The following is an 11,702-nucleotide window of genomic DNA, read 5'->3' on the forward strand; positions in this document are numbered from 1 at the left end:
CTTCATATAGGACGACTGGAAATCTCTTTTCGGACATATTCTGGAAATCAATTTCTCATTTACCAAAAAGTAAAATGCAGAAGGAACTCAGAAAGATAGGTTATTTATTCATTAGCAAATGTCAAATTATCAAATGTTAGCGTCGGACCTCAATGCCTAAATCCCCAAATCTCGCACATGCCACCCACCCTCGAGTCCGATTTACACTACACAATTAGTGGAATGTTGATTCATGTAGATCGGTAATTTGGCAACCTATTATTATAAATGACTAGTTCTTCTCAGAATCGACTTCAAACACTTACGTGAAGTTAGCGTCGGACGCCAACGCATAAATCTATCGCTTGAGTGAAAACTGTTATCAGAAAAATGATATACTGAACACTGAATTTTCAGTCCGTCAAAATAGTGGAGTCATAAAAAACACCCCTTCCACATTAGATGTATAATTTTTTTCTTCTTGAACTGACTTTTGTTCCCAAATGAGACCTAGTGAAACTGTTGATAAAGAGGATATACTGAACTCTGAATTTTTAGTCCTTCATAATACCGGGATCTTAGAAAAAAAAACGCCCCTATCACATTAGATGTATAGGTAATTTTTTTCTTCTCAAACTGGCTTGTGTCCCGAAATGTGACCTAGTAAAAAATGTTAATGAAGAGATGATATACTGAACTCTGAATTTTCAGTCCTTCAAATTACCGAGATAATTGCGGGTTTCTTCTGAAAATCAATGTGGAAGTGCAATTCAGACCACCTGCCACCTGCCTTTTCAATGCCAAATATAAAGTGGACAAGTTGACGAAATCTGGAGTTTATAAGCTTAAGTGTCAGGAGTATATAATAGTGTTTATGTGGGACAATGTGGTCGAAATTTCTGAACATCAGTGGCGTATTAACTCATTTGCCGCCAGTAGGCGATTCAAATTTTGCCGCCCCTTTCTCACCTCTGCATTTCGATACCCTGCACGGACAAAAGACGGTGGACGAAAATATTTTAGAATTAAAAGAATAAAAAATGAGTCTTTGTTTTTAAAAAAATTCATATCTTATGAAAAATTAAGAACTGATTACAGTCATTCTAAACCTGTCCAGTAAATTTTCTAAACTAATAACATTTATTCTAAACCAGTTTAGTAAATTTTCTTTGCTTCTATAATAATGTAATCCATGAAATCAATAAATACTAACATACAGCAGCATACGAATCTCTAGTAAGCAAGATACTGATATTTAACATCATTGGATTCCAAAAATACCTAACTGCACAGATTCTAAACAATTGGTAGGTATACTCATCACAATTATTAAACTATAAGAATATTTGTACTAATTTTTGGTAAATGGTTGACAAAAAAAGAAGAATAGTTTGTAAATTTACTAAGCTGTTAATTTCCCATGAAGCTGGATCTTTATTTAGATTCACTGTTGTTTGCACTTGGCCATTACTTGTACTTGACGTGTGATACTGAGACGCATCTTCAACTGTGATACATAATGATGATTCCCCTACCGCGACTACCGCCTCTTTGTCGAAAACATACATATCCGTTTTTTTAAAAGCAGATTGTTCAACAGACCCCAGTTGTTGTTGGGCCGCAGAGTTGAAATATTGAAATTCGTTTCATGGTTTTCAGATTGTAGTGTATCACTGCATATGTGGTTGAAGTTCCTGGTCTTACAATACTGTTTCCCCTTACACTTTTAAGAAAACTGTCAATTTTCATCGTTTTACTGATAACCTGTTATTGTTCTTCTTTTTTCATTTTGGCGTTTTTTCTATACACAGCTCCACTGAGTCGCTTTCTTCCATCACTCATTCTCACAATTTCTTATTTAAGAACTAAAAAATAAAATTATATTAGGAGTCTTATTTCGCGTACGTAATTGTCAGTTTCTCTTGTTCATATTTCAGATTCAGGCTTTGAATAAATATTGTATATTAAATAAATTACTGCTTCTTTATGGATGATTTATACATTAGGATTACTTAATTATTTATATATATATATATATATATATATATATATATATATATATATATATATATATATATATATATATACTGGAAGACTTATTGCTGCGTTTCCTGTGGAGGACCTATATATAGTGGGATATATATATATATATATATATATATATATATATATATATATATATATATATATATATATATATATATATATATATATATATATATATATATAACAGGAAACAACACATACGCACGGAGTCACAAATGTGCGGTTGGCTTCTGTTGTTGACTCCGTGCGTATGTGTTGTTTCCTGCTTTCGGTAAACAAGTGTTGCCCATCTTTACACTTGGCTGCACCGTGCTGATGAGGCCAATAGCCAGAAATACGTGTCCGCGGTTTGCCCCCCCCTTTTTTTATTGAGTGTTGTGTCCACGAATTATTTCATTCTTGATTTGTATCATACACACTCGATAAAATCTCTATCTGTATTTATATCCTGGACTCGGATGTCACGCAGGTAGCTATAGCTGCCTACGTGGTCATGTTAGATGTAGCCTAGGAATTCTAGGTCTTCTAACTGGAACCACAAATGTGCGGTTGGCTTCTGTTGTTGACTCCGTGCGTATGTGTTGTTTCCTGCTTTCGGCAAACAAGTGTTGCCCATCTTTACACTTGGCTGCACCGCGCTGATGAGGCCAATAGCCAGAAACACGTGTCCGCGGTTTGCCCCTATTTTTTGAGTGTTGTGTCCACGAATTATTTCATTCTTGATTTGTATCATACACACTCGATAAAATCTCTATCTGTATTCATATCCTGGACCCGGATGTCACGCAGGTAGCTATAGCTGCCTACGTGGTCATGTTAGATGTAGCCTAGGAATTCTAGGTCTTCTAACTGGAACCACAAATGTGCGGTTGGCTTCTGTTGTTGACTCCGTGCGTATGTGTTGTTTCCTGCTTTCGGCAAACAAGTGTTGCCCATCTTTACACTTGGCTGCACCGCGCTGATGAGGCCAATAGCCAGAAACACGTGTCCGCGGTTTGCCCCTATTTTTTGAGTGTTGTGTCCACGAATTATTTCATTCTTGATTTGTATCATACACACTCGATAAAATCTCTATCTGTATTCATATCCTGGACCCGGATGTCACGCAGGTAGCTATAGCTGCCTACGTGGTCATGTTAGATGTAGCCTAGGAATTCTAGGTCTTCTAACTGGAACCACAAATGTGCGGTTGGCTTCTGTTGTTGACTCCGTGCGTATGTGTTGTTTCCTGCTTTCGGCAAACAAGTGTTGCCCATCTTTACACTTGGCTGCACCGCGCTGATGAGGCCAATAGCCAGAAACACGTGTCCGCGGTTTGCCCCTATTTTTTGAGTGTTGTGTCCACGAATTATTTCATTCTTGATTTATATATATATATATATATATATATATATATATATATATATATATATATATATATATATATATATATATATATATATATATATATATATATATCTTCATTACCATTTTATTTCACTAGGTTTGGGGACACGAGTCAGTTTAAGAAGAAAAAATTATACATCTAATGTGAAAGGGGTGTTTTTTCTAAAAAAAAAATCTGTTTAAAATCTGTTTTTCCGTTAATCAGCTGCCGCCCCCCATACGGACGACAACTCTCAGGAGTTGAGAAACTTGTGCGAGCTAAGGACTAACGAGGTCTTACCTTTTAACATGTGATTCCTAACACGGTTGCAGAATCATTCCAACTTCAACCAGATAAATTCTCTCGAGAAAAATATCCCGGTATTTTGAAGGACTCTTTATCAAAATTTCTCAGTAGATCTCATTTGCGAACATAAACCAGTTCAAGAAGGAAAAAATTATACATCTAATGTGAAAGGGAATTTTTTGTATGATGCCGGTATTTTGAAGGCTAAAAATTAAAGTTCAGTTTATCTCTCTATCAACATTTCTCACTAGGTCATATTTAGGGACACAAGCCAGTTTAAGAAGGAAATAATTATACATCTAATGTGGAAGGGGTGTTTTTCTGTATGGTCCTGGTATTTTGAAAGACTGAAAATCAAGAGTTCAGAATATCATCCCTTCATTAACATTTCCCATTGAGTCATATTCGGGGACATGGGACATGAGCCAGTTTGAGAAGAAAAAAATTATACATGTAATGTGGAAGGGGTGTTTTTTTCTAGGATCCCGGTATTTTGAAGGATTGAAAATTCGGAGTTCAGAATATCATTCATTTATCAACATTTCTCAGTAGGTCTCATTTGGGGATGCAAGTCAGTTCAAGAAGGAAAAAGTTATACATATGATGTGGGAGGGGTGATTTTTTTTCATAACCCCACTATTATTATATACAGTATAATAATATTTTTAAGTTTGAAGTCGATTCTAAGGGGAACTAATCATGTAAACTATTGTTTGCTAAATTAGCGATCTTTATGAATCAACATTCCACTAGATGTGTGGTGTAAATCGGACTCAAAAGTGGAGGCGGGCGTTAGATTTGGACGCTGGCGTCCGACGCTAACTTCACGCAAGTCAGCCAACTTCACGTTTTAGGCACAGATTAAATATTAGGGTTATGTAAATCTAGATCTTGTAAAGTAGTGGGCTGTGGTCGTGGGAAGTAAAAATTGAAGGTTTTCACTTATCTGTTATAAGAAATGTCTTCGACTAATAAAGGAACTTTTCAACCAGATTCAGATGTTCACATTACTTACGAAGACCAACAAAAAATTAATCGCTTCGCGAGGTTAAACGCCAAACTGGAAGACTATAAAATTGAAATCAAGCAGAAAGAAAATGATCTTAAAAGCCTAGAAGATGCATGTGACGAAATAGCTCTCTTTGATGATGATGAACAAATTCCTTATTTAGTAGGAGAAGTTTTTATATATCAAAATGTTGAAAAAACTCAACTGTCTTTGGAAGAGGCGAAAAGGAAAATTGAAGGTGAAATGAATGATGTGAAGATGAAATCAAGTGAAATCAAGGATACAATGAGTGAACTGAAGTCTCACCTTTATGGAAAATTTGGAAGTCATATCAACTTGGAGGCTGATGAAGAATAGTTCATAATGGTTCAAATGTTTTATAATTATATAGGTGGATTCATGTACCAGCTTGAGTGGTTGTCACCAGTTTTAAGTAATCATATTTTCCATTTATACTACTAAAAATTGAAATTCGTTAACAAGGATATGAATATTTATATATAAAGTAATAAATATGTTCATATATAAATATTTTCCTTCAAAACAATTTCTTAGGTCCTGAGACTGGGTGTATGAATCCACACTCAGTTTTCCTTTTGCTTTTAATAGCATTATATTTACTTCTTGTAGCTTACTCACATTTCATATCATTCATAATCTATTTTTTTTATTTTATTCTTGTCAAAAACTTTCAGACGTTGACAGTGTACGAGGTTTTTATCAAGTATTTGCATAACTGTTTCACAAATTTTATTAACAGCCCTATTCGTTTAATGTGGCAGATGGTCTTCAATACCAGATTTGAATTGACAAACTAAATGAAAAAATGTATCGCTGTATGCATAAATGAAGTGAATATCAATATCACTTCAAAACAGAACTATGTTTTATTCATACTTCTTTTAGCACGATAGTTAATTATATTAGACTATGGTCTTGTACAATGATCGAAGAATTGAGTGAAAGGAAAGCACAAGTGTTGGCCATGGTCGACCTTCAGTTGTGTATCAAAAGCACTGCAGCAATTTTATTTACTCATGTGAAATTTGCTGGTGTTCTGTATTTAGCTACCCAGCTGCCAGAGGTGCCGACTTATCTCACCATTCATTAAAAAAAATGTAATAAATTTAAAAAAAACATATTGGCCCAACATCAGAACAGATAACTGAAGATGAATTTAGTAAATGGTGCAAGATCTCCTAATTGTCAAAAATGTGATCCACGGTATTCTTGATAAAGAAACAATGAAGAGATCCAATAAATTTCAGCATTTCATTCACAATGATGCTGAGTACAACTCAAGTGACGCAGCTCGACATTGTCAAGTTGGCATTTCAATTTTCAATGGTGTTCATATTTTCGAATAAATTGATATTAGGTGAAAAAGTGTTCACATTATGAATCATAAATTGAAGATCTCAACAAAGTACAAGCGAGAGATTTTTATTATTATACCTTCTATCAAAATGTGTACAAAGTTATGTCCATATCATTTCTCATGTCGAACATTTTTTACAAAATAGTTGCAGGTTAGTGGAAAAATAAGCAAAATCGTAAACTGACTTTACTGGAAATAACATTGACAACTAACTACAGTATGTCATTTTCATAAGTAACTGCGAATCATAATAGAGGTCATGAATAACGACAAATAACAACCTCCCACCCGCTTGATGAGGGGATCATCAATATTCATTATTTTAAGGCTTGATCCTCTCCCCATTTATACAAACTCGTGTTTCATTATGTTGGCGGCTTTGGTAGGTGAATCCACAACCATCTCTTCAGTGGAGATCTTATAGATGCACACTGATCTGTTATTCACCGCTTCTCGAACTAAATGATGCTAAACATTATACCTATATTTTTTTTGGGAAAGAAAGTTTTTGGCTTTCTACTACTCCATCTGATACAAAAAAAAAGAGATGAGAGAATCTTCCAAAGAAAGGAAGGAAGTAATCAATTTGAAACTCTATACATGAATGTGTAGATCATGCAAAGAAGTAACTTTCAGACACAAACTGAAAGAAAGTCCTCCTGAAACAGCTACTTTCATATAAACATTGAATTACACGAAAGAAAATAATTCTTTCGAAACAAATACTTCTATATGAACACTGAATTATAATATTTTGTCTTGCATGATTCAACACTTTTAGCCACAGAGCTTCCTGGGCTGCAAGTGCTAACGCTATATATTCAGCTTCTGTGGTTGAACAGACAACAGTTTGTTGTTTCATTCCAGAACAACTGAATGCATATAGGCTAGTTTAAAAATGTATCCGCTAACAGATTTTCTGTCGTCGATATCAACAGTAAAATCGGCAATTGAATAGCCAAAAACATCGGTTATATCAGTATTCTCATATGAAATTTTATATTCCATTGCACCGCCAATATACCCACTGCTGTCTAGTGTTCTTTTCCAGGGTTTCAGTTGAATCAGCATTTGGCCATTTGATATGTGGCATTTTTCATTTCAGCTTTCTCTCTACCATTTATGGGTTCCATATATTTACAGATTTTTTTCCCACATTCAATTGGAGTTTTCACGGGTTTCACATCATTCATTTGAAAACGATTCAAAAGTTGTTCCAGGTAACTTCTTTGATCCAGACGAATTGTTCTTTCCTTTCTTTTCCACTGAATTCCTATACACAAACAATGAGTTGGTTCTCCAAGGTCGTTAATATTGCTCGATCAATTTTTCTCTGAAATCCAACTTGGTTTCTTCATTATTTGAGAAAATGATTAAATCATCAACGTAGGTTTCCTTCATTCAAATAATAATTAACACAAACATCGAATTTTGGTTGTGCTGAACGAGTTGAAGCTCTCACTAGTTTTTGGTTGCAGAAGAAGCTGGATTGTTTTGAGCTATATGTAGGAAAGCAGTGAATACAGTTATGTTACGTAATGTTGATCCGCGTACAACCGGTGAAAAGGTTTCATCATAATCAATTCCACAAACTTATAAAAAACCTCTCATGATCAACCTGGCTTTATATTGAAAAATTTTTCCATTATCGTCTCGTTTGGTTTTCAAAACCCACTTGCAAGTTATTGAATTTCTTTGTTCAGCTTTTCTCCAGTGATCAGCATCATATCGGGATAAAGCTTCACTAATAATAGATGGATCTCTGGATGATTATATACTTGGAGCTACAGATATAACAAAGCTTTCAAATCTGGCAAGATACCTTCGATTTTCCTCTTGTATTGATTGATGATGCTCTTCAACATTGTGTACTTGTATCTATTTTCTATTTGAATAATTTTTTCGCTCATGTTCTCTTGTACATTTTGTTCTTCTGTATATCTCCGAATCTCGTTTTCGTTTTTCATAAAATGGTTTATCTTTCTTTGGTTTCTTTTCATAATATTTTGTTAATCGAGGATGACATTTCTCGATTTCTTTATTTCCTTTGTGTTCATATCTATAAGCCTGTAGCCTTTCGAATTATCACAGCTTCCTGAAAAACATTTTTTTTACTTTGAATCCAATTTTTTAAGTTTCCTTCTGGAATGTGCATATGTGCTACACACACCAAAAATTTGTAAAGCTTCCAAGTCAGGTTTTATTTCAGTCCATGCTTCTTCCGGATTTTTTCTTTCAAGGCAAATAATAGAACTTCCGTTTTTTGAATAGCACGCTGTTTTTTGTGCTTTTGCTCAAAATTCTTGGGGTAATTTCGTATCATAGACATCACTTTTTCTACTAAAGTTCTGTTAGTTCTTTCAGCTACTGTGTTTTGCTGAGTGGCACATTCGATATTCATTTGATGCTTTATAGAGTTTCTTTCGCATTATCTGTATGAAGACATTTGATTTTATACCAAGTTCCAGTTTCAACTTTCATTTTGAAGTCTCTGAACCGCTCGAAAACTTCCGATTTACTTTTCGAAATGTAAACGAGGTATATTCTTCTTTGCAAAATTAAAAAAGAATATACCTCGAAATCCTGGGACACCCACTTTTTGAGCTTTTTCACCTTTCTGTTTTAAACCATCGAAAACCGCATGGGAGCTGACACCCAGTTCTTTCGCCATCCCACGCACCATTTTTGATGGGTCAGTCTCCACCAGGGTTCTCAGATTATCGTCTTAGATTACTGTAGGTCGACCACTTCGAAGCTCACCTTCGATTCTAAAATTTCGTAAACCAACGTCGAACAGTTTATTTTTTGGTCTGTTTCGGCAGAGCTTTGATTAAATTTGAATTCGAAGAAAAAAATTGGCCGAAAATCGCTTAACGCTTCTTTTTGTTTTCAACGCCATCTATTCTCAAAAGTTATGGTAGCGGATGTTGATATTTTGGTGGGGTACTGGATTTCAAAATCGTGCCATTGTTTATTATTGTTTTTCAGTATATATGTGATTTTGTGTGTAATGATATGATGACGGTTTGTAACATAACGACTTGGATTACCTAATTGAAACGTAAGTATGTTATATACACATTGTGTCAATTTGAAAACAAGCCCCCTTCTATATTTCGGCTCCTTTAGAAAATCTAAAAATATGCAAAACACGTCGATATTATTTTCAAGAAGGGCATTTTGTAGGTTAGTTTTCAATTAAATTTTATTTACCTACTAGCGGGAGCGGACACAATCTTAAATGGAAAGGAGGTTGAATGATACCTCATTTTAAAAGTCGTTCAGCTACCTTTTCAAAAATACTACATACTTGATCTTAATAGCAGAGAAATCTGGTGAATAATGTAAACAAGTTTCACACCAAGACTTAACAATTGTTATGTCTATGTCACGATCTTTTTATACAGGCTATTCACTTGGCACAAGATTTGGTATTGTATGCAAAAACAGTTTACCAGATACGCCAATATTTGAAAAATCATTAACATATAGAGGAAAGAGGATTGGTTTAATGCCTGGATCGATTTTTATTTTCCTTGATAATCCATTTGTTTTCACCATCTGACTTTTCGTTAGATGTCTTATACCACTCAAGCGTTTTTCCTCTGAAGCCATATCGATTCAACATATTCAGGAGTATTTTGTGGTTGACAGTCAAATGCTTTTGTGAGATCGCGACAAAACTGCCGCGGCCATATCGCCGATGTTGATATTTAGAAAAGAGAAAATTGCGTCGTGAGTGTTATATTATTTTGGAAACCGAAGTGATTCTCATTTATTACTTTGTGGGCTACATGAAACTGTTTTTTGAATAATTTTTGCGAGAGTAGGTATAAGGGAATTTGGTCGAAAGTTTGAAGGTTTTTCTGAACTGCCACCTTTGTGTACAGGAACTGTTTAAATTCTGTTTTTCCGTTAATCAGCTGTCGCCCCCATACGAACGACAACTCTCAGAAGTTGAGAACTTGTGCGAGCTAAGGACTAACGAGATCTTACCTTATAACGTGTGATTCCCAACACGGAACTACAGATATTTAAAAAAATGAGGGGAGTATACCACTACTAGCGATCTGCCCCGACTCCGTACGGGTGCAATGCTGATACTAAATATAAATTAACCCACTGGAAATTCAAGGGCACGGAGAAACAGTGATGAAAAGATAATTTTGTTTATGAAAGCGCCCTTTTCCCCCGCGGCTTGCGCCCCAATTTGGAATATTCAAAAATCTTTCCTTATTGCACATCTACAATATAAAACAAACCTACATACAAAATTTCAGCCTCCGAAAATATTCCAATAAGGAGAAACAACAATGAAAATGAAATTTTCATATGTAAACGCCCCCACTGGGGGAGCCCCAGTAAGAATATTTGAAATCCTTTCTTAGTGTGCATCTAAGACCTAAAGAAGCACCTATATACAAAATTTTAGCTTCCTAGGACTCACCAGTACGGAGAAACTGAGACGAATGACTGAGCGACATTTATAAGTATAGAAGATGAAATATGAAATTTATCAGTGACACAAGAGTGTCGAGAACATCTATCAGGAGGTTTTCGAAAATTTTCATTAAAACATCATTGTAGCTTGCTGCTTTTTCAATTTTCATGTCTTTGATCACTTCCAACAGTTATAAATGTTAGTATGAAGTAAATGAAGGATTCATCAGCTGACAAGTTTTCAAATTGGATTAGTAGATCATTCTGTACATAGATATTTTTGCTGAGTGTTTTGCTCTTGAAAATTTGTTTGAAAAAATCTTATCAAAAACATTTTGTGAAATTACACGGATCAACACAAAATTTGACTGCAACTTCAAAGCATTAAATTTCATTTCTTTAGGTCGTAATTAGACGGAAAAAATATACTGCATGAAAAAGTTAGCTTTTTTATTTGGGAAACTGAACGATATTTTTCAAAATCTGTGGTTTTAATTTTTAATTGAAAATGAAACCATTTAAATGAACATTTTTATCAAGTTTTACTATCAAAATAACTCACAAAAAAGTAGAAAACAATTTAAAAGTGTACACTTTTACTTTTTCTTTTATGTTCATAGGTACTATCTCTCAATAAACCCCAAATATAGTCTCCCATCATAGTTTCATTGTATTGGCCTTGATAACGTTGTTCGAAGCTCATAACATCCTGGTGAAAACGTTCTTCTTGCATGCTCTTCTGAATACGCCCCCATGTTGTTTTTGAATTTATCTAAATGAACATGCGGCATATGTACTTTTAATGACTGCAGCCCATGGCCTCAAAATTTTTCAGCATATTTTCAACTAGTTTTTTGTAGTTTTCGGATTTGTTATTTCCTAAAATTTCAAATCGCTTTTTGAGTACGATTCAGCAACGTTGGAAACTTTTCATTGGCGAAAATCTGTCTGATTTGCGGACCAACAAAAACCCCAGCTTTAAACTTTGCTTCTGATAACTTCGGAAAAAATTTTCTCAAGTATTCAAAAGCTTCTGAGGTTTGATCCAGTTTTTTAACAAATTGTTTCATCAACCCTAACTTAATGTGCAGAGGTGGCATTAACACTTTTTCCGCTTCAACAATTGACTCAAATTTTACGTTTTCTTTCCAGACACAAAGTTCTGTTCTTACAGGCCA

General features: G+C 34.7%; 1 protein-coding gene across 1 annotated transcript; it reads left to right on the forward strand.

The window, feature by feature from the left end:
* Positions 1-4,534: 4,534 nt before the first annotated feature.
* Pfdn4 (prefoldin subunit 4) lies at positions 4,535-5,586 on the forward strand. The gene has a single exon (XM_023171050.2). The coding sequence runs from the start codon at positions 4,656-4,658 to the stop codon at positions 5,061-5,063; it is 408 nt and encodes a 135-aa protein (XP_023026818.1). The 5' UTR covers positions 4,535-4,655; the 3' UTR covers positions 5,064-5,586.
* The last annotated feature ends 6,116 nt before the right edge of the window (positions 5,587-11,702 follow it).

This window comes from Leptinotarsa decemlineata, unplaced genomic scaffold (assembly GCF_025532065.1).
Source record: "Leptinotarsa decemlineata unplaced genomic scaffold, Ldec_3_MD MMD2_tig00002159_RagTag_RagTag, whole genome shotgun sequence".
Lineage (NCBI taxonomy): Eukaryota > Metazoa > Arthropoda > Insecta > Coleoptera > Chrysomelidae > Leptinotarsa > Leptinotarsa decemlineata.

Coding starts and splice junctions, on each gene's coding strand:
- Pfdn4 (XM_023171050.2), top strand. CDS start 4,656: ATGTCTTCGACTAATAAAGGAACTTTTCAACCAGATTCAGATGTTCAC.